The 23,875-nt window shown below is 44.2% G+C and overlaps 1 protein-coding gene across 2 annotated transcripts in view; it reads right to left on the bottom strand.

Annotated features, from left to right (window-relative positions):
- Nucleotides 1-23,875, bottom strand: part of LOC140716935 (complement C4-A-like) — a 124,667-nt gene that overhangs the window by 64,579 nt on the left and 36,213 nt on the right. For both annotated transcript variants that reach the window (XM_073030077.1, XM_073030087.1), the window contains 10 exons: nucleotides 23,080-23,274; nucleotides 20,083-20,232; nucleotides 18,153-18,279; nucleotides 16,031-16,102; nucleotides 14,120-14,320; nucleotides 10,853-10,994; nucleotides 7,759-7,829; nucleotides 6,752-6,891; nucleotides 5,006-5,215; nucleotides 3,447-3,498 (listed from right to left, as the gene is read on the bottom strand). In XM_073030077.1, the coding sequence (XP_072886178.1) occupies nucleotides 3,447-3,498; nucleotides 5,006-5,215; nucleotides 6,752-6,891; nucleotides 7,759-7,829; nucleotides 10,853-10,994; nucleotides 14,120-14,320; nucleotides 16,031-16,102; nucleotides 18,153-18,279; nucleotides 20,083-20,232; nucleotides 23,080-23,274 (1,360 nt within the window). The remainder of the gene's footprint in view (nucleotides 1-3,446; nucleotides 3,499-5,005; nucleotides 5,216-6,751; nucleotides 6,892-7,758; nucleotides 7,830-10,852; nucleotides 10,995-14,119; nucleotides 14,321-16,030; nucleotides 16,103-18,152; nucleotides 18,280-20,082; nucleotides 20,233-23,079; nucleotides 23,275-23,875) is intronic.

The raw sequence follows: 23,875 nt of genomic DNA, 5'->3' as shown, positions 1-23,875 counted from the left end.
AGAAGTATCCCCTGAATCACAGTGTGGTTTCCACCCATCTGGAGGTACTGCAAACACTATCTTCACAGCATGCCAATTACAGGAAAAATGCTGGGAACTAAGGCAACCTTTGCACTTGGCTTCCATAGATTTGACAAAGGCATTTGATACAGTGGACTGCCAAGTTCTCTGACATATACTATCAAGACATGGCTGTCCTGAGAAGTACTTAGCAATGCCAAGGCTACTACTTGATAACATGTCAGCCACAGAACTTGGCAATAGTGGTGCTGAATCAGAACCTTTCATTGTGAAGACAAGAGTCAAAGTATCATTATGCCCACCAATTTGCCATCTTTATTGCTACCGTCCTTCACCTCATTAGCCAAGACCTGTCACCTCATTGGTCAAGACCAATCGTCTATTGCTTGGTGTCCCCACCTGGGTTCCACAAACCTTTTGTTTAATGGTGTTGGTTGATGGCATAAAAAAAGGTTGGGAATCCCTGATCTATAAAATGAATAACAAGGTTTTTAACTGCAACTGGTTCAAGGCCAAGATGGGTTAGCACCACCACTATCATGGAGCTTCAGTTTGCAGACAAAACACTCTGAAGAAGACCTCCAATGTATTCTGAATGCCTTTGCCAATGCTTATAGAGCACTGGGTATTGTTTTGAATACACAAAAGACACAGATCCTGTTTCATCCACCACCCAACCACCCACTTATCCAGCTCTCCATAAAAGTTGAAGATATCACCCTTGAAAATATAGACCACTTTCCCTCCCTTGGCCACATTCTCTCCTCGAAAGCAGACATCGACTCAGAGATCAACAAGTGCCTGAGTAGAGCCGATGCATGATAAAGAGAAAGAGCTTCTGAAGACCACAACCCACCGGTCCAAGCAAAGGTTTTGGGCAATAGAGCAGATGTCCTTCCTGGAGCTGAATCATGGACCACCCAGAGTAGGCACCTGAAAGCCCTGAACAATACCACCAAAGGTCCTTCCAAAAGATTTTGAGGATCAGCTGGTCAGCGTATCAGAGGAGACCGACATGAACAGCATCTCCGCTACGATAAAGCAACAACAACTCCAATGGACAGGTCACGTTACTCAGATGCCTAACTCGATCTTTTATTCTGCCTTGAAGGGAAGTCAGCAAGCCCCTGGTGGGCAAAGAAAACACTTCAAAGAAAACATAAAAGCCAGCCTTAGGAAATTCAACATTGCATCTAGGGAAGCCACTGCTCTCAAATGAAACACCTGGAGGAAACCTGTTGAAGAGGGAACTTCGCTACATGGGAGCAAACTCTGCTGTGAGAGGATGAGGAACCACTAACCACAGCCACCACTCACTCACGTCCACACAGCGCCTGAGTAGCTGGATCCTGGATTGGGCTCTGCAGCCACCTGAGCACCTACCAACAGACAACCCCTTCGGAGAAAATCTTACTCAGCTCGAGTGATCGCTGCCATATCCACAGCAGTCCTGGAGTCCAGTGGATGCAGGGTAATACCTGATTGTTATCAGGATGACAGCAGAATTCCCCCACAGTCATCAGATGCTGCAACTCAGCCTCTGCAGTCTCTCATGTCTAAAAGACAAGCTGTGCTGAAGGGCTGCTTCCTATGCTGTCCAGCTCTCCGACTCCTTAGCATTGAACTGAACCTCCAGGTGGCAGTACAAAACAGGCGGTTCCTTAAGGTTGTTATAGACAGGGTGCTAATGGGGGAAAGCTCCCTCTACCTATTACATGCTCCCAATGGCATGCACCTCAAATGGTCTCTGACAACTAGGTCCAGCTCCTGGCCTTTCAGATGTAGCTTAGCTACTAAGACTAACAGAACCGTTTCTACTGACAGGAGAAGGGGCAAAGTCGGGTCACTGGCACCTTCCAACCAGTTGCTTCAGGTAAATGGAGCTCATCATCTAAGAGAAGGAAAACTGATCTCAAACCTCTGCTACCTTGCAGCTATACCCACTCATGGGGAAGGCTTTGGGAGTAAACCCCGAAGGTAAAATCTGGAGCTGGAGCCCCTAAGGTGGTCCTACATTGAGTTCAACGCTGACCAGCAACTCCTGCGAATCCATCTCTGCCATTCCTTTGGGTTCGTCAGGTGCGTGAAGAGGGGTAGCCTGTTACATGGGAAACAGCTTTCTGTCCGTGTATTGTACTGCCCAGGCCTGCGTGCCTAGACAGCTAGGACGCAATATCCACGGGCAACCCTGACCAATGGAGGCCTCACTCGCTCACAACACAGGCTCTTCAGCCCACTGAGTCTGTGCTGACTATAGACCATACATTTACACCAATCACGTTTTGTAAGCGCCCCACATTCCTATCTGCTCACCACAGATTGTACCCCTCACCCACGCGCTCATTGTAACTGACAGCAGCCTATCAGCCCACCAACCCACACGGAGAGAACCCGCGCAGCCGCAGCGAGAATGTAAAAACTCCATACGCAACGATGCCAGAGGTTGGGGTCGAACCCAGGTCCCTGGAGCCTGTAAGGCAGTGGCTTACAAACAAATCACTATGATCTATTCTACAACCATTTGGAGCCCATTGATGTTCTTTTTTTCATTCAAAGGTCATGGGCTTCACAAGCTGAGCCAGCACTTAATTCCCCCACCCTAGTTGCCCTTGAGATGGTGGCAAGTACAGGCCGTTCTGGGATGACACCACTCAACTACAGCCATGTGACCAACTAACCATGTCTTTGGAATGTGGGAGAAAATGGGAGCACCTGGGGGAAACCCGTGTAGTCACAGGAAGAACGTACAAATTCCTTACAGCTCTGGCCCTGCATTGCAGTTGCTACAGTAGCATTACACTGGCCGCCGTGCTACCATTTCGCCCAGTGACGGTGAGGAAACGATAAAATATCTCCGAGTCAGAATGGGGTGTGGTAGGAGGACAACTTTCAGGTGATGGTGTTCACAACTCTTCTGCTGTCCTTGTCCTTCTCTGCGGTAGAGGTGGTGGGTCTGGAAGGTCCTGTCTAAGGGGTTCTTGGTGAGGTGCTGCAGTGCGTCTTATAGACATTTACAGACTGATGTTAGTGTGTGCCAATGGTGGACAGAATCCCATCACACTCCAGACTTTAGCCTTGTAGATAGCTTGTAGATCCCCAGTCTTCAGGGAGTTCAGAGGTGAATTACTCATTACAGGCTTCCAAGAATCTTGTTGGGAAAATTTTTTTATATGGTCATTAATTTGAACCACTACAGCCCATTTCCTTGTGGCTTTTGGCTGATTTTATTACAAATAAATAGCCCTCTCGGCCAATTCAAAGGTAAAGAGTTGATTACATTCCTGCGGGACTGAAGTCAGACCAGGTAAGAATGGCAGATTTTATCCCCTAGAAGACAACTAGTGAACCAGACGGGTCCTTACATCAACAATAATTGAACACAGTGTTAACACAATACTCTCTATTAATTACTAAGTTTGACTTACCTCTGGGATTGAGAGCAATGCTCGACTCCTTAACTTCCACTATTCCCTCATACTGGCAAATAAAATAAGAACAGTTATTGAGCAGTAGGGTGCCATTCCACCTCTCAAGTCTGTTGTATTCGCGACAAGTTTACTGTTTACTTATCCGCTTTAGTTTGATGCCAACTTTACAATCTCTCTCAAGCAAAGAAAATCAAACAACCAGCATAACCCAGGACCGCGTACCACCTTGGTCGTTCTCTCTTCTCCCCTCTCTCTTGTCAGGCAGAAGATACAAAATTCTGAGAACATGCTATTAACAAATGCCTGAATGGGGCTGTTATACGCTAAAGGCATGCTGTCCCATTCTACCTCATTGTGACACTGAACTTTCTCTGTAACTGCAACTCTGCATTCTACACTCTACATGTTCTCTTCCTTGATTTACTTCTATAGGGAATGATCCATCTGGATAGAAACACAAACAGAAGCCTTCCACTCTATCTCGATACACGTGACAATAATAAACCAATTTGGATTCCACCATCTTCATATTTAAAACGTGGCTCTGCGCTTATGCCAGCACTTGTCCTGCAGGGAGCCTGTAGGTAAATGTTTCAGGTTAGGCCAACACCTTCGATATCTCATGATCTTACTGCAGGAACTGAGATCCCAGTGAGAAGGAAATCAAGGCAGGAACGACCACAATGTCTGATGTGTTTCCTACTTTTATATATTTGTCTGGGTCCTTCTATTGAGGTTTTGTCCCTCTGGTTCAAATAGACCTCATTCCTGATCCAGCTATCACAATCTTGCAGGTCACACAAGCTCCATCAAAAGATCCCTTCACCCACTCCAAGAATACTAACCCAATGTGTGTAATTTCTCTTCACAATCGAACACTTGGCTCCTCTGCAGCACACTTCCCTTCCTCCAATAAGATAAAAATCTGATTATTCACTATTCAGCTATTAGGAAAACTTAATAGTTCCGCATCCGTTCCTCACACTGGGGCCTCGGTTTCTGCGTTCACTTCCCTTTCAATGGGGCCTCAGATCCCACATCCCTTCCTCCCACTGGTGCCTCGGTTTCTGCATTCACTTCCCTTTCAATGGGCCTCAGTTTTCACCTCCCTTCCCTCTCACTGGAGCCTCGGTTCCAACATCCCTTCCCTCCCACTGGGGCCTCAGTTTCTGTGTTCACTGCTCTCTCACTGGGACTTCCATTCCCTCAATCTTCCCCACTCACTGGTCGTCAGTTGCTGGCAAACATTAACCCTTTGCCCACAGAATCTAAGACCAGTTGGCCCAAATTGTTAGCAATAGTACTTCGATGAAGGGCATTCAACCTCAAACGAACTCACTTCCTGTCTTTACTGACGCTGCCTGATAATCTGTTTCCTTCCTTCACCTGAAATACAACCCCTGCTTCTTTCTTCACAAACATGACTGACCTGCTGAGTGCTTCCACCCATTATTTGAAACATCAGTTTAGTTTCTCTGTCCTGACTTGCTGAGTTCTTCCATTTTGCATGTGTTAACTAGGATGTAATGCAGTGTGTAATCAAATGTGCTGCTCACCAGAACCTGAAGATATTTCAAGATTGCATCACTGTAGGCGTAGGACTGACTGAAAGCAATCACATTGATTGGGATATTCCCAACCACCAGAGCGACCATGGGGAATTCAATGGATCGAGCCGAGTTGGCGGGGACAGTGAGCCTTCGTGCTTCCTCCCGCGATGTAAAGGAAGAGCACAAACCCTCTGCTTCTTTCATGTATACAAAGACCTAAAAAAAACAAGTACTCTGTCTGAGAAACTAACTCATTATATGCTCAGCCCCAGGAGGAAGGAAAAATATTGAAGATTGTCTAATGTCATTTCCAGTACAAAAGTGTAAAAGGAGGATGAACTAATTGTTACTCCAGATCTGATGCAGCACACAAAAGAGATAAGTTTAGGAACACAATAATAACTAAAAAAAATGCAACAAATATAAATACATAATTTATATTCATGGATACATAGAATTAAAGTAAGTCATATCAGAACCTGATTTACTCAGATTGAAAACATGACCTGGAAGACATTGAATTATTGTTAGAACTTGTGTCTTTCTATCAGGGAGGAGCTCAACCACTTCGGAACAGTTTCCTCCCCTCTGCTGTCAGATTTCACAATGGTCCGTTAACCCAAGAATGCTACTTCATTCTTCCTACATTTTGCACTGTTCATTTTGTAATTTATGTTTTTTTTTCTTATATTTGCACTGTACTGTTGCTGCAAAACAACAAAAAGCAATCACAACGTAACCTGATTCGGATTCTAACTGGAGAGACACAGCAAGGAAAGTTCAGAGGGATTTAGCTGTTCTTGTGCATGAATCTTGTGTTACTCTTCGGGAGCACTCATGTAAAGAGAAAGCATACAGACCCTTAACCTGCCAGCAAGCTTTGGACATGCACCTCCAGATCCCTCCACACATCAGCGATACATTTGGTCTCTAAGGAATTTCACTAGGTTCCATATAATGCACAACAAAAATAGTTATTCTGCACCAAACAGAGGTAGTTTTATCAGAGAATGGCATTAACCGGTCAATAATCATAATCAATACACATGGTACAGTGGGGCAGTGGGTAGAGCCTCTACTCACAACTCCAGAGACCGGGATTCAATTCCGCCTCAGCTGCTGTCTGTGTGGAGTTTGCACACTCCCCCAGTGATTCATGCTTTCCCTCAGGTTCTGCGGTTTTCTCCCACATCCCAAAAACGTACAGGTTGGCAGCTGGATTGTGTGTGGGTGAGCGGTTAGAATCTGAGTATGTGGGGTTGATGGGAATGTGGGAAAAATAAAAATATGATTCCGGTGGGATTAGTTGATAAGGTTAATTGGCTTCTGTATGCTGCCTTGATTGTAAATTAGTGGTATTCTTATCGGAGGAGTTGGTAGGAATAAAATGGGATTAATATAGAATTAATGCAAATGAGTGGTTAATGACCTGTGCTGACTTGATAGGTCAAAGATCAATGATTGGAACTGGAGGGGTGTGTGTGTGTGTGTGTGTGTGTGTGTGTGTGTGTGTGTGTGTGTGTGTGTGTGTGTGTGTGTGTGTGTGTGTGTGTGTGTGTGTGTGTGTGTGTGTGTGTGTGTGTGTGTGTGTGTGTGTGTGTGTGTGTGTGTGTGTGTGTGTGTGTGTGTGTGTGTGTGTGTGTGTGTGTGTGTGTGTGTGTGTGTGTGTCTGTCTGTCTGTCTGAGTCTGGAGTGTGATTATACACTGATACCACATTCCAGGGAGTTAAGCTACTAAGCTCAGTCTCTTACCGTTGCATTCTGGGATAGATAGTTGTACAGGGTGACTTTCACGACGACTTGTTCATTCCTTCTGACAGCATAAGGTAACGTCATGGCCAGAAAAAATGGCTGGAAAACTTTCAACTTTTTTGGTTCCTCAACACAGAATCCTTCAATTAAGAATTATTAACAATAAGTTCAGCTTTTATCATTCTTAACACCTGTGAGGACCCAAATGATTAACATTCATAAGTAAATTAGGATTTTGTTCATTACTGAAACTATTTATAATGCATCACCGTTGTAAGCACCACAGAAATTTTCATACCAGTTCTTAAGAATATTTATATTATTTTATCAAGACCCGCAGAGGGTTGTAAACTCAGCCAGCTACATCACTGGCACAGTCCTCCACACCAATTTTCAAGAGGCCGTGCCTCAAGAGGTAACATCCATTATTAAAAACACTGACCACCCGCAACTCGCCTTCTCCTCGTTACTATCATTGGGGAGGAGGTTCAGGAGCCTGAATACACACACAGTGATTCAGGAACCATTGTCCCTCTGCCATCAGATTGTTGAAGGCTCATGAGCCCATGTACACAACCTCATTATTCCTTCCTTTCACGGTTTTGTTTTGTAATCGACAGTAATTTTATGCCTTTGCACTGTACTTCTGCTGCAGAACAACAAATTTCACATTGTAGCGATGTACTACATACAGAGCTAGAGCCACGACACGCAGTCGGTAAGTCGTTTCGAGACTAGTTTATTCAAACTTCGCGGCGCTGGCATTTAATTCCTAGCGCCCGCCCTCTCCGGGCGGAAATGACGTCAGAGGTGCATTACCAAAGCCTCTCCCCACATGCTGGCTATTTGTGAGCCGGTTCGCCTGCGCAGAAAGTGGGTCGCCACAACATCATATAAATCACCGATGATAAACCTGATTCTGATTCATCGTCACAACAGGAGGGGCTACTTATAATTAATAATTCACCCATCATGTGGTTCTTCAATAATCAATGAGGCAACGTTACCTTTATTTTCAAACATGCCGACTGCCTGAATTTCCCAGGTGGTAATGGAATCAGGAATGATTCTTGTAATTCTGGAATCAATCGGAAAGTAAAAGAAAACTTATTAAACGAAAGCAACACCTCATAAATTGGAACAGGAAGGAAACTCAAGTGCTGGAGGAATTCAGCCCATTCGGCAGCATCTGAGGAGGGTAAGGGTCCTGAGGAAAAGTCTTGACCTGAAATTCCTTTCCCTTCAAAGATCTGCTCAACTCACTAACTTCCTCCAGCAGTTTTTCTTTTTTGCCCCAGATTTCAGCATCTGCAGTCTCTTGCATCTCCGCTTTAGAAGTTGGGAGGTAGATATTCACCCTGGATGGGAATGGCATTTCTGGCTTGGGGGGGTGGGGGTGGGTGGGGATTTCTCACCTGCCTAGTGGGAAACCCAGTTTCAAACCCCAGCTGGTGTGAAATGTAGAAGTCATCGCCGGTCTTGCGAACGCCTTAGTACAGCGCAGTGACGCAGTAGGTAGAGCCAAGTAGTAGACACCGAAGTTCGATGCTGGCCTCTGGTACTGCCTGTGTGTGGAGTGTCCCTATGACCATGTGGGTTTGCCCCGACGCTCCGGTTCCCTCCCACATCCCAACGACGTGTGGAGATACAGGAGGCTGCAGGCACTGGAATCCAGAGCAATAAGCAATGTACTGGAGGAGCTCAGTGGCTCAGGTAACGTTTGTGAGGGGTTGGGTGGAAGGAATGTTAAGTAGTTGATAAACAGAAGAAATTCTGCAGACGCTGAAAATCCAGAGCAACACACATAAAACGCTGGAGGAACCCAGCAGGTCAGGCAGCGTCTACGGAAAGGAATAAATAGTCAACATTTGAGGCCGAGGCTGTACATGTCTGATCTGATGAGCTCCTCCAGCATTTTGTGTTCATACACACTTGATACAGGGTTGGGATGCAGTGATTCAGAACTGAAGTATTGACAATTCCATTCCCCTCCACAAATGCTACTCGACCCAGCAGACTGCTTGTTGCCAGTGCTGGGCGGGTAAGGAGAGTAATGTAAATTGTCAGTGAGTGGCAGAATATGCAGGGAGCGGATGGGAAGGTGGGTGTAGATTAATATGGAATTAGTGCAGGATTGATATAAATGGGTCAGCATGGATCCAGTGGGCCGAAGAGCATGTTTCTGCACTGCCTGCCTCTCTCTGGAGGTCTAAGGCATAGAATCAGTCCCTGTTCATAGAATGCACTCAGCATGATTTTCAGTCCAACTGTGCACCACATATCTGAGTGCTAAGCGTATATAACAGGCTTCTGAAGTTCTACATCACAGGTCCCCGACCCCGTCCCCCCCCCCCCAGTGCACCACACTCAACCTCTTCCTCACTATAACAGAGTGCCTACCAAACCACTGAGAGTGAAACGAGTGGGAAGCACCAGTCTAGACAATGGGAGGAAAGAGGAGATGCCATAAACGTCATGAGAAAATTAGCTGGATTTCCTTGAAGCTTTAATTTGCTGAGTTACATTACCCGTATCTTCCAACTTTAATTGGTAGTTGGTTTGTTATGATCACGAGGCAAGGTACAGTGAAAAGTATTTGCATTCTTTGCTTTTCACCAAATTTTATAGATGCACCACAGTGAACCATAGGCCTCCATAACCCTCCCATCCATGTACTTATCCAAATTTCTCTTTAATGTTTCAGTTGAACTCGCACTTCTTCTCGTAGTTCATTTCTTGCTTGTACCAACCTGTGGGTGAAGAAGTTCATCCTCACGTTTCCTTTAAATATTTCACCTTTCTTCCTTGACCTATGACCTCTCTTTCTAGTCTCATCCGACTTTAGTGGAAAAAGTCTATTTGCATTAACCCTATCTATACCTCTCATAATGTTGTATATCTCAATCAAATCTCCCCTTATTCTCCTACATTCTCGGGTAGAAAGTCCTAATCTATTCTACCTTTCCCTACAGCACAGGTACTCAAGTTCTGGCAACATCCTTGTAATTTTGCTTCTATACTCCTTCAAACTTATTGATATCTTTCAGGTAGGTAGGTGATTAAAACTGCACACACTGCTCCAAAGTAGGCCTCACCAATGTCTAATACATCAAAATAACATTACAACTCCTTTACTCACTAATTTGAATTATGAAGGCCAACATGCCAAAAGCTCTCTTCAAAGTCCTATCTAGCTGTGTCACCACTTTCAGGGAATAATGGATCTGTATCCCCAGTCCCCTCTGTTCTACCACACTCCTCAGTGCCCTACTACTTACTGTGTAACTTCACATGTCTCTATATTAATTTCCATCTGTGATTTTTCAGCTATTTTTCCAGCTTGTTCTGATCCCACTACAAGCTTTGAAAGCCTTTCTCACTGACCACGACACCCCCAAGTATTGTTGTCATCCGCAAACTTACTGATCCACTTTTGCACATTATCATCCAGATCACCAATATAGATGACAAACAACAATGGACCCAGCACCGATCCCTGTGGCTTACCACTGATCACAGGCCTCCAGTCAACTACCTCTCTATGGTTTCTCCCACAAAGCCATTACCTCATCCTGAATACATCATGACTTAACTTTCTTGACCAGATTCTCATGGGGGCTTTGTCCAAGTCCTTGCTAAGGTCCATGTAGATAACGCTTGCTGCCTTTCTTTCAGCAACTCCAGTTTTTCCTGTCCTGAACACTGCCATGATTAGTAATGCCACCCCTCATCCTTTAATCCCTCCCTCTTATCATGTCTAAAACAATGAAATCCTAAAACATTGAGTTGACAGTCCTTCAACTCCAGCAACTACATCTCACTATAATGTCATAACTCCATGTCCCTATGTTCATCCACCTTAGTCCTTGCATTGAAAAAGAGGCAGCTCAGGACATTGTTCCTACCACACTCAACATTTTAATTCCTGTTTCTGTATGTATCATCATTCCCCACAACCAATCCGCCATCTGCCCATGTCTGTAGAACACGCAACTCTCTCCAGAAAGTGTTTGCCTGAAGCCATTTGCCACCAGTGATAGCATCTTCTTTTAAACACCCTGTTAAATTCTCCCATGTGCAGTCCAGGGGAAAGTGTCTTACTTGTAGTCACCCCTGCCCGGGGCTGAGAATGTTTCCCATAGCCAGCTCTGTGGAAAAGCACTGCGAACCCGGAGGGAGCCTTCATCAATGAAATCTTCATCAGGGAGGGAGTTGGCATCGATGGCAGTTGAATCTTTTGAAGCTGGAAAAGGTCAAGAAAAGTAATTTCAATCTGTCCAGAGAAACACATGTACCAAGGTGTGAAAAGGGCCTTAGAGTTGTCATGCAGTACCCCCTAAAGGTTAACTTGCAGGTTGAATCAGTAGTAAGGAAGGCAAATGCAATCTTAGCATTAATTTCAAGAAGGCTAGAATATACAGTACAAGCAAGGATGGAAAGCTAAGGTTTTATAAGGCATTGGTCAGACCACAGATGGAGTATAATGAGCAGTTTTGGACCTCATATCAAGAAAGGACATGCATTGGAGAGGGTCCAGAGGAGGTTTACAAGAATGATCCTGGGAACAAAAGGGTTAACGTATGAGAAGCACTTGATGGTGCTGGGCCTGTACTCTGGAGTTCAAAAGAATGAGTGGGGATCTCATTGAAACCTACCGAATATTGAAAGGCCAAGATACTGTGGATATTAAGAGGATATTTCCAACAATGGGAGAGTCCAGTATCAGAGGGCACAGCCTCAGAATACAAGGATGTCCCTTCAGAACAAATATAAGGAGGAATTTCTTTAGCCAGAGGATGGTGAATATGTGGAATTCATTGCTGTGGATGGCTGTGAAGGCCAAGTCACTGGGTATGGTTAAAGTGGAGGGTGATAAGTTCTTGATTAGTAAGGGCATCAAAGGTTATGGGAAGTAGGCAGGGGAATGGGGATGAGAGAGAAAATAAGTCAGCCATCATCAAAAAGAAGAGACTGTTGAAAATGTTTTCTAATGTTGATAGTCAGTGTGACAAATGTAAAACCAAAACAGCCACATTGACACATATGTTTTGGTCGTGTTCTGTACTGAAACATTTTTGGAAGTCTATTTTCTCTACAATTTCTAAAGTTTTAAAAATTAATCTACAACCTAATAAATTGACAGTTTTATTTGGCATAATCCCTCAATATATTCATGGTATTTCTCCATCAGACCAACATGTAATTGCATTTGTTACATTATTGGCCAGAAGGGCTATTTTGTTGAAATGGAAAGATGCTTCTGCTCCTACTTTGATACAATGGTTCTCTCAGGTGATGTTATGTCTTAGTTTGGAGAAAATCAGAAGTCGAACTCGATTTGATTTTGAGAAAAGGTGGGGTTCATTCACCCGCTACTATCATTTGATTTGAGTTAATTAATATGGTTTCCTTTCAATTTTTTTTTAATGGATTTGAGTTGGCGGATTGGTATTTTTTTCTATGGAAGCTTGTATGATGTATAGCTCCGGGATTGTGCTCCCAATGGGTTTTTTTTTGTTTCTTTCTTTTTCAGTTAGTAGGCATTTTTTTTTAAGTTAGCAGGGGTTCTTTTCTTTCCTTTTTCTTTCAAAAAAATATTCTTAACACTTTATTTTCTCATTATTATTGATATATTGCTTAGCTTTGTTAATCAGTTATTTGCTAATTTAATTCTTTATTGTATATAATGACATATTGACTCAATGTAGCTTTTTTTGTTAATCTTCAATAATAATTAATAAAAATATTTTTAAATGAAATGAATCATCAAATGGGGGAGCAGACTCAGTGGGTCAAATGGCTTAATGGTGCTCTGACGTCTTATGGTCTTAAGGTCTAGAAGGAAGAGCAGCCAAACCAACAAAGCCCTGGTGCTCACTGATATGCATTGGCCTGGGTAGGTAATCTAACATCAGTGCGGTCTATTGTTAGGCCTCATCTGGAGTATTGAACACAGTTCTGGTCACCCCATTATAGGAAGGATGGCAAGGCTTTGGACAGGGTTACCAGAATGCCATCTGGATGTGCTATAATGAGAGGTTGGACAAACTTCGATTGTTTTCTCTGGAGCAGCGGAAGCTGAGTGGAGATCTGGTAGACGTTTATAAGATTATAAGAAGGATAGATAGAGTAGGTAGACAGTATCTGTTACCCAGGGTTGAAATATCTAACGCCAGAGGGTATTTATTTAAGGTGAGAGGCAGGGGTAAGTTCAAAGGAGATGTGAGAACAAGTTGTTCTTTTTTAAACAGAGTGGTGGGTGCCTGGAATGTGCTGCCAGGGGAGTTGGTAGAGGGAGATACATTAGTGACTTTAGAGATGAAAGGGAAATGGAAGGATATGGACATTGGCATAGGCAGAAGGGTTTAGTTTAATTGGTCACTTAATTACTAATCTAATTGGTTCAGCACAACACTGTGTGCTGCACTGTATATGCTCTATGTTCAGAAAGAATCCTAGAAAGAGAAGGCCATTCAGCCCCTCAACACTGCCCTGCCATTCAATGAGATCATGGCTTGTCATTGAAACTAAGCTGAGGTGGGTGCAGAAAAGTTTTACCAAGTCTTCGCCTGATCTAGATAGGCTGGGATTGATTTTGCTTGGAGTAAAGGAGGCAAAGCGGTGGCTTTTGAGGACTATAAAATCACGGGAGGCAGAGATAAATTGGACTTTGTCCCTGGGCGGGTGAGTCTATAAGTAGAGAGCATAGGTTTAAGGTGAGGAGGAAATGTTTAAAGGAGCATAGTGGGTATGTGGGACGAGCTGCCAGAGAAGGTGGTAGAAGCCATAAATAGAAAGTCTAAAAGACACCTGGACAGGTATATGGATCAGAAAAGGTTTCGTGTGATGTAGGCCTAACACAGGAATGTTGTACTCCAGTTGTGGTGTAAACAATATTTGTGCCATGTTATTCAATATACTATTTACCAGTTAAACTGGGATTATTGAAATATAAAAAAAAAGGTGCTGTAAATCTAAAGAAAACCCAGAAAATACTGGAAACACTCCACAGGGCAGGCAGCTTAGCTCATATGAGTGAGAGAGAGTAAGAAAGAAAGAGAAAGAGAGAAAGAGAGCGAGAGAGAGAGAGAGAGAGAGAGAGAGTTAGTTAACATTTCACAAAGTTTTAATAATAGTTGGTGACATAACATTTCTCTAACGTTTCTGTCTCCACAGATGCTGCCTGCCCTGCTGAGAAATTCTAGCAGCTGCACCTTTTGTTAGATTCCCAGCATCCACAGTGCTTTTTCCCTTGTTTTTCAGTTGTTAATTCACTGAATTCCTTTGCTGGGAGAATACAGTTCAGTGGCCTATCTAAAACAGATGCAGTGAAGATTACCAACAGAGCAACAGTGAAACATCTCTTACCTCTGCCTACAGACGAAAACTTGATAATCTGCACACTGGAGCTCTTCAGGGCTGTCCTGTGGTAGCAGCAGCTGCTGAAAGCCTGGCGGCAAGACCAGTCCTTCACCCGCTGAGCTCGCTGCTGGCAGCTGTAGTCCATTAGTATGCTGGTTAGGCCATCCAGACAGCACTTCCTCAGCCTGTGGTCGGGATACTCGTTCACTGAAAGAGGCGAGAGGGCAGGGCGTTTCTTTATCAGGTGGTAGACTCAGCCATCTGCACAAGCCTGCACACAACTGAAGACATTTTCAAAGGACAGTACCTCAAGATCATCATGGACCCTAACCACTCGGGACATGGCTCCTTCTCATCAGGTGCAGGAACCTGAAGACCCACACTCTATACTTGAAGAACAGCCCTTCTGCTGTCAGGTTTCTGAAGAGTGTGTCCATGAAGCCATGACTCTACCTGCCCCTGCTCCTCTTTTATTTATTTTGCCTGCAGAGCTGCAGACACAGTTCAGCACATCGCAGGAACCAGCATGTCCACAGGTCCTCCAAGGTGGTTAGGAAGGCAAATGGGATATCTGCCTTCATTAGTGAACCTGATACCAATTTATAAACTACTGATCAGAGCTCATCATTGTATTATGTGAAGTTCTGTCTTGTGCACTATAGGAAGAATGTGATAGCACTGGAGAGGATGCAGAGGAGGCTTACCAGGATGATCTCTGGGAGCGAATGTTTCAGAGAATGGGGAATTTGGGATTATTCTCCCTTGAGCAGAGAACGTTAAGAGGGAAAGGGATGTGACTGAAATTATCAGGGATATAGGGAAGATAGACTGCCCCTATTAAAGGCAGATAAAACCAGAGGATGTAGATTTAGGGTATGAGGGACAGAGTTAGGGGGGATTTGAGGTTGACCGTTCTTACCCAGAGAGTGGTGAGAGCCTGAAGTACAATGCCGGAGAGAGTGGTGGAGGCAGAGTGACTGACAGCACTGAAGAATTGTCTGGAGGAGTACTTGAATCGCTCAGGTATGGAAGGTGACAGAGCAAGTGCTGGGAGGTGAGAATATTGCAGATGGTTGCTCACACGTCACCATAGACATGGTGAACTCTATAATCCTGTTTGGATAAACCAAAGCCAAGGTTGATTGAAGTTTGGAACTCTATTCCACAACTGTGTGAGGTGAATTACTAATTTGATGCTGTTAGTAAATGTTTGTTCTGCAGTATCTCATCTACCTTTTTAACCACCTCATGCCACCTTTGAGTTACCTCGGTTCCTTAATATCCCCTGGGACCCAACATTTCATGGTGCATGTCCTCATCAAAACTCCACCTGATGTGGAAAATTACCTCAATAGCTCACGCTGAAACCATCCACAGTCCATAAAAATCTAGATTCGTAGCGGCACATAGAATGGAGAGAGTTCTTTGGCCTACCTTGTTTGTGTCAATACTCAACCACCCATTTATACCAATCCTACGCTGGTCCCACTTTACTCTCCCCATGTTGCCATCAACACTGCTCAGGTTCTACTCCTCACCCTGCACACCAGGGACAATTACCCTATCACCACGTGCATCTTTGGGTTGTCAGAGGAAACCAGAGCACCTGGGGGGGGGGGGGGGATCCATCAAGGAGAAAGCATGCAAACTCCACATGCACGGTGTTTGAAGTTGGGATCAAGCCCATGTTTCTGGAGGCAGGAGTCAGCAGCATTAGTAAAAGTGCTGCTGTATCCCCCAAATGCTAGAATCAGTTTAGTAAATCTTTATTGTACATTCTACCACATGTTTACATTTTTCTAGTACCAAGTAGAAAAGATTGGCTCAACACTGGGATGTAAAATTAATACAAAGTCAAAGTTTCTTTTTTAATGCAAATGTGATGTTAATAGACAGAATTTGAACATAGAGACTCACATTTCCTAGAATATTTTTGCTGAATATGTAATGCTCTCCTCTGCCTTCTGACTTTGTTGGCGCAGGAATATTCTGGAAAGTAATCAAATATAAAAACCCAAATCACTGCCTTTGCTATTGAGTGTCAAGTTCACCGTGAAAGTTCAACCTGGTTGGAAGAATTCTCATAATCACTACTTGGCAAATTCGTCAATATTTCACAGAAATACTATATATGTTTGCGATGTTCCTTGTGCAAACAGTAGAAATAACACCATGTCCTCAGCCAAGGCAACTCTTAACAATATCTGAGAGGACCTAGCACTGTATTGTACTTGAAGTGAAATAATTTAACGTCATTACAGGAAACACAGGAGCAGGCCCAACATGTTTAAGCTGAATATGATGCCAAATTAAACTAAACCGCTTCCACCCACACAGGTCCCTGGGTCTGTGAGTCCAATGGGGAAGGCGAAGGCCCTCTGTCTGAGAGACCACAAGTCCACTGGAGGCTGGAGGCCAGGAAGCCTGTCCTGGGATTGGAAAACTGTCTGGGTGTGTGTGGGTGGCTGGGTAGGAGGGAGGAATGGGACCTGTTTTGCTGTTTTGTTCTGTTGTTGTTGGTGTTGTTCTGTGAACATGGTTGGCACTGGAACACATGGTGACTCTTGCGGACTGTCATCCTTAAGCTGTGTTAGCTGTTAGTGCAAACAATGCATTTCTCTGTACTTGCGATACATAAATGACTCTGAGTCATTCTCTGCATGTTCATGTGACTGTCTAGCAGCTAGTTAAATAACACTACCATATTGAACGGTGAAAGGCCTTCGCCACTCACCATTCAAACACTAATCACCCAAACACAAATCCCTCCTACCTACACTATGTCCATATCCCTCCATCTTCCTTACATCCATGTGCCTATCCAAAAGGCTCATAAAAGCCTCAAATGTATTTACCTCCACCACTGTACCAGGCAGTGCATTCCAGGAATCCACCACTCTCTGAGTAAAAAACCTACCCCTTGAACCAACTCTAACCCCCATCCGCTCACCCTTCAACCCTGGGAAACAGGTACTCTCTGTCCACACACACAAAATGCTGGTGGAATGCAGCAGGCCAGGCAGCATCTATAGGAGAAGCACTGTCGATGTTTCGGGCCGAGACCCTTCGTCAGGACTAACTGAAAGGAAAGACAGTAAGAGATTTGAAAGTAGGAGGGGGTGGGGTGAAACTGAGAGCCGGAAAGGTGATTGGCAAAAGGGATACAGAGCTGGAGAAGGGAAAGGATCATGGGACGGGAGACGTAGGGAGAAAGAAGGGGGGAGGGGAGCACCAGAGGGAGATGGAGAACAGGCGGAGTGATGAGCAGAAAGAGAGAAAAAAAAAGGAGGGGGGAAAAAAGACTAAATATATCAGGGATGGGGTAAGAAGGGGAGGAGGGGCATTAACGGAAGTTAGAGGAGTAAATGTTCATCCTCAAAGTATGTTCAGTCTCTCCTGACAGCACATGCCCTCCAAGCCAGGCAGCATCCTGATGAACCTCTTCTTTGGGTTGCCTCAAATAACTGCGATTAATAAAGTGTTTTTTAGGCAACAACCTCGTCTGATGTGCTTAATCATATGCTGCATTTCAATGAGACACAACTCCCTAAATTCAACCCCTCACACAAAGGGCAACTTGAGTCAACTTGTCTGCCAACCCACACATCTTTGGTAATGAGAGAACCCGGGGAATCCCATGCGGTCACAAGCTCGACACAGACAGCACCGGAGGCTGGCGATGTATCTGGCTCTCCGGTACAACAATGCAGTGGCTCTACCCCTGTGCCAGTTCATTGCCCTTCAGAGCCCAACTTCCCACTTTGTCTTGTTTGCATACCTGGACAGGCAATACTCTAGCCAGTCATTATAAACACACGAAGGCACACCTTTGATCCTTAACAGATTTCTGTTGTTCACCTGGTGATTTTGCAAGCATATTGAACCATAGATTTCAATACATAGCAGAGCAAAACTCTGTCATGTGACAGAATTTCTGGACATTATTTTTCTCACTGACATTCTGCCTTTCATAAAACACGCTGAAAGATCAATAAGGTTGATTCAATCTATCCAACCGCTGCATCCACGTTGAGTTTACCATCTCTATGTGACGACACTTCCACATTGGACAGAAAACTCAGGCCAGCATCCAGGAAGACATCTGCACTTTTTACTCCACCTCCATAGAAGCATCCCAGGTCATAGGAGTTCATTGCTTCAAACACCTGTTTGCAGGAAAGAATCGATCTGTCAAATGGACATGACGTGTTTAGAATTAAAAGCTGAGACTTTATAAAATACTGGTGAGGCCACACTGAGAGTGTTGTAAGCAGTTTGTGGGTCCATATCTTAGAAAGGATATGGTGAAACTCGAGAGGGTTCATAGGAGGTTCATGAAAATGATTCCAGGATTGAATGGCTTGTCATACGACGAGTGTTTGATGGCGCTGGGCCTGTATTAACTGCAATTCAGAAGAATGACGGCTGATCTTATTGAAATCTATCAAATGTTGAAAGGCCTCGATAGAGTGGATGTGGAGAGGATGTTTCCTATGGTGGGAGAGTCTAAGACCAGAGGACACAGCCTCAGAATAGAGGGGCGCCCTTTTACAATGGAGATGAGGAGGAATTTCTTTAGCCAGAGAGTGGTGAATCTGGGGAACTCGTTGCAACAGGTGGCTGTGGAGGCCAAGTCTTTATGTATATTTAAGGCAGAGGTTGATAGTTTCTTCATTGATCAGGGCATGAAGGAGTACAGGGAGAAGGCAGAAGGTTGGAGCTCAGAAAGAAAATGGATCAGCAATGAAGAAATGGCAGGAGAATTAAAAACAAGGATGGCCAAGTGGCCTAATCCTTAACATTTAACAAGTCAAGCAGTATCTGTGGAGAGAGAAATGCTTGTTTTCCTCCTCTACAACTGAAAACTAACCGGTTTTTTTCTCATTGCCAGTTCTGACAAGCCTCAGAGCTGAATCAGTAAATCCAGGTGCTGCTGGATTAGAGGGCCCGTGTTCTAAGGAGTTTTTGGACAAACTAAGGTTGTTTTCTCTGGAGTACAAAAGAGCTGATAATGAGAGGCGTAGACAGCCAGTATCTATTCTCAGAATCCAAATGTCTAATCGTGTGCATTTAAGGTGAGTGGGGGCAAGTTGAAAGGACAGGCGTGTGACCAGTTTTTTTTAAGCAGAGAGTGGAGGGTGGCTGAAATGCACTGTCAGGGGTGGTGGTGGAATTGGATGTTATACAGTAAAGCAGTTCATAGATGTGCAGGGAATGGAGGGGTATGGACACTGTGCAGGCAGAAGGAATTAGTTTACTTGGGCTTTTAATTACAATACATTTAATTAGTGCAGTGCTGATGCACCATCAATAACTCTTGGAGTCGGGAGGCGAACGATAGGCTTTTATTAGCTGTAAGAGACCGTGATTAGTAGTAAGAGACCACCACACAACATCCTGGAGACTGAGGGGGGAGCAGTGCCTCCAACCGCCTTTATACAGGGGTCTGTGGAAGGAGCCATAGGAGCAGTCAGCAGAGGGGCGTGTCCAGACAGGTATATGTAGTTCACCACAAGTGCAATATTGTGGCTCCCCTATACCTACATAATGTCTGTATTCTTCCACCTCTGTACATCCATATGGCTATATAAAACATGTATCGGATCCAGCCCCACCAGCACCCCCTGACAGTGCATTCCGGGTACCCATCCCATTCTGTGCTCTGTTTCTTTCTCCACCAGCACCACCTGACCTTCTGTGTATTTCCATCATTTTACTTCAGATTTCCTGCTTTGACATTTACAATTAGACATTACGGTCATTACAAGGGTTTTGAGGTCAAGCATTGCAACATTATGCTGCCCATTTAAGACAGTGAATAAAAACTTTCCTTTGGAAAGAAAAATCTTTCCCTGCTTTATGTGCCATTGAATTTAAAACACTTCCCAAAATAGCAGAGAGGCTTCTGGTTAGAAATGGTCATTCGGGAAGGTTACAATGATCCGACCAGTGAGGTGGAAGCACATTACCTTCCTGGGCGTCAGCTTGTTTCTGTTGTTGAGGATATATATTGCTGAATCAACAGCAACAAAGTTCACATGTGCTGCATCATTGGTGGAGAAGTGTAGGTCCAACTGACTTCCCGGTTCATACTCAGCATCTGGATCCTTTACTGCAACCTGTGACGGTGGATGGACAGAACATTCATTACCAGAAGATCAGAGAATCGCCATTGGTTAATCAACTAGCCAACATCTTTTTTTCTTTGCTTATTAGTTGATAAGATATGGAAATTGATCTCAAAAGGAGTGTGTGAAACGAGGAGGAAATAGCAGTGAGAGTAACGCTTTACAGTGCTGGTGATTACGGTAATTCATGGCACTGTCTGGAAGGAGTATGTCCATTCTCCACATGGGTTTCCTCCCGCACGTTCCCATTAGTGAGTGGTGGGGATGCTTTCTTGGCTCCAGAAGAGTGGTGACACATGCAGGATGCTTTCCGGCACATCCACAGACTGTGTTGGCCGTTCTCACAAAGCAGGAGGCATTTCACCAGACGCCTTGATGTTTCCATGAAAATGTGACAAACGTAAGGAGACTCTTTAACAAGCATCCCGACTGCCTGCATCACCGTTTGGTGTGTGGGGCGGGGGGTGGGGGGTGATACGGAAAGAGGAGTTACTACTGAGGATCAAAGTAACCTGCAGAGTTTTACTAGAACTAGGGGACATAGCCTCAAGGTTCAGAGGAATAGATTTACATGAAGATGAGGAGGAACTGCTTTCCCCAGACGGTGGTAAATCTGTGGAATTCTCTGCCCAATGAAGCAGTGGAGGCTACCTCAGGAAAAAGATTTAAGTCAAGGTTGGATGGATTTTTGCTTAGTAGGGGAATTAAGGGTTATGGGGTAAAGGCAGTTAGCTGGAGATGAGTCCATGGCCAGATCAGCCACGATATTATTGAATGGTGGGGCAAGCTCGCTGGGCCAGATGCCCTAATCCTGCTTCTATTGCTTATGTTCTTATGTTGTAAAACTAGTCAGTTCCATCATGGGCACTATCCTCCATGATATCCAAGACATCTTCAAGGAACGGTGACTCAAAAATGCGACATCTGTTATCAAGGATCCCCATCACACAGGTCATGCCCTTTTCTCATTGTTCCTATCAGGAAAGTGGTACAGAAACCTGAAGACACACATTCAACAATGCAGGAACAGCTTCTTCCCTTCTGCCATCCGATTTCTGAGTGGACATTGAACCCGTGAACACTACCTCACTACATTTTTTATATCTGTTTTTGCACTTTTATTTAACTATTTAATATATATAGTATATACATACAGTACATATTGTAATTTACATTATTTTTCTATATTATTATGTGTTTCATTGTACTGCTGCCGCAAACTTCAGGACATATGCCGATGATATTAAACCTGATTCTGAAGTCAAATGAGGGAAAACTGAATTATAATAAAGTGGAGGAATTAGGACAGTAAATGTTGCAGACTCTCAGCACCTTGGGCAGCATCTGTGGAAAGAGGAGAAGAGTTGATGTTTCAAATTAATGACAGAAATATTCAACAGATCAGGCAGCATCTGAGGAGAGAGAAAAACAGTCAACGTTCAGTTCAACGACAAATTTCAGCTATTTCTCTCTCTACAGCCACTGACTGATCCGCTGAGTAATCCTGTCTACAACTTAAAACAACAACTGTTTCTCTCTGCACAGCTTGCCCAGAATCAGAATCAGGTTTATTAGCAATGACATACGTTTTGAAATTGTTTTGTGCCAACAGCACAGAGCAATCCTCAAAATACCCTATAAATTAATATATATTAATTATACATGTATAGCTGAAAGTTCCCAGCACTGTCTGGTTAGGTTTATTTCATCTGCAGTTGGGACGTGATTGGAGCTGGATACAAATACTGGCCCAGGCTAGTTGGGTCAAATGGCCTGTTTCTGTACTCTAAACTCCATACATATCTTTGCAGTGTTAGGCATAAAAGCAAGGGACTGCTAATGTATGGTGGTGATTTAAATTCTACCCCTTAATCAAGCCGAAAGGAATGAATACCTCATCTTTCCAAACCCTGGCTCCACCCAAAGCACAGGTCAATTTTGGTTTGTTTTTCCCAATTGCAAAGAAACAAGATCACCTTAAACTGTAACCACTGATAAGTGGTGAAGAAGTGGAGATGACTGACTGGTAGAACCACTGCCTCACAGACTCAGAGACCGATGGTCGATCCCGACCTTGGGGGAAGTCTGCGAGGGTGGAGTTTCCACATTCCCGCATGGGTTTTCCTTTCCCCAGGTGCCGCAGTTCCATTCCACATTCCAAACACCTGTGGGCCGGTGGGTTCATTGTAAATCAACCCTACAGCATAATAAACCGGGGTGGCACAGTAGCATAGTGGTTAGCACAGTGCTTTACAGTTCCAATGACCCGGCATCAGTTCCTGACACTGCCCATAAGGAGTTTGTACATTCTCCCTCTGATTCTGTAGCTTTCCTCCAGGTGCTTTGGTTTCTCCCACAGTCCAAAGATGCACCGGTTAGCAGGTTAAATGGTCGTTGTAAAATTGTCCTGTGATTAGGCTCAGATTAAATCGGGGGATTGCTGGGTGATGTGGCAGCTTGAAGGGCTGGAGCAGACTACTCCGCACTGTATCTCAATCAATCAATAGAAGTTGATAGATATTGGATATGAGGGAGATTAAAATAAGTTTGGTGTCAATGGAAACCTGATGGGCCAAATGGCCTCTTCCAATGTCTTTTGGTTTCCAACATTTGACTAAGTGAATATTCTGGGGGGGGGGAAAAAGAAAATTGAGTCTTATGGAATTTATATGCAATATTGTTTTCAGAATTGAAAACTGATGAAGCCAGCTAGAGTTAAAGTCATGTTTGGTGTTCTATCATCCAAAGAACAAAACTACAGCAGTTACAGCTTTTCATTTCAGATTCCTGGCAACTACAGTATTTTGCTCTGGGAGGGAGTAGTCGACTGCTTCTCACCCGTCCTTTGCACGTGTCTTCCACGTTGATCCACACTGAGTTGGCCACCATTTCCAAGCGCTCTCCTGACTGGATGTAGTAGTATGCTATGACGCGAAACGTTGGGACCATGTCCATGTCCACCCGAAGCTGGAGCCTGGTGGGGTCCGCCTTTGTGATCCTACTGGTGGTGAGCACCTTGCCTTTGCTAGTAACCTAGGAAAGAAAAGCAGGCACAGGGGGAAAATGACCATTTAGCTCTGGCACTCTGGAGGTGTCAGCTATGCTGTTGGATCAGTTGTTTGGGTAACTGCTGGGGTAATGCATTCTGAGGGCCACACTAAAGGATCACCGATTGGCGGAAGGGCAGATGGTGTTGAGGAAACAGGTAGCCTGTAGAAGGACTTGGACAGATTAGGAGAATGGGCAAGAAAGTGACAAATGAAATAGCATGTTGGAAAATGCATGATCATGCACTTTGGAAGAAGAAATAAATGTGCAGACTATTTACTAAATGGAGAGAAAATACAAAATTCTGAGATGCAAAGGGACTTGGGAGTCCTTGCTCAGAACACCCTTAAGGTTAACTTGCAGATGGTGAGGAAGGCAAATGCAATGTTAGCATTCATTTGAAGAGGTCTAGAATGCAAGAGCAGGGATTTGATGCTGAGGTTTTATAAGGCAGTGAGGCCTTACCTTGAGTATTGTGATCAGTTTTCTGTTCATCCAGGAAAAGATATGATTGCATTGGAAAGGGTTCAGAGGAGGTTCAGGAGGATGATTCCGGGAATGAAAGGATTATCATATGTGGAAAGTT

The sequence above is a fragment of the Hemitrygon akajei genome, chromosome 2 (assembly GCF_048418815.1).
Source record: "Hemitrygon akajei chromosome 2, sHemAka1.3, whole genome shotgun sequence".
Taxonomy (NCBI): domain Eukaryota; kingdom Metazoa; phylum Chordata; class Chondrichthyes; order Myliobatiformes; family Dasyatidae; genus Hemitrygon; species Hemitrygon akajei.
This window is presented reverse-complemented; position numbering and strand designations above follow the sequence as displayed.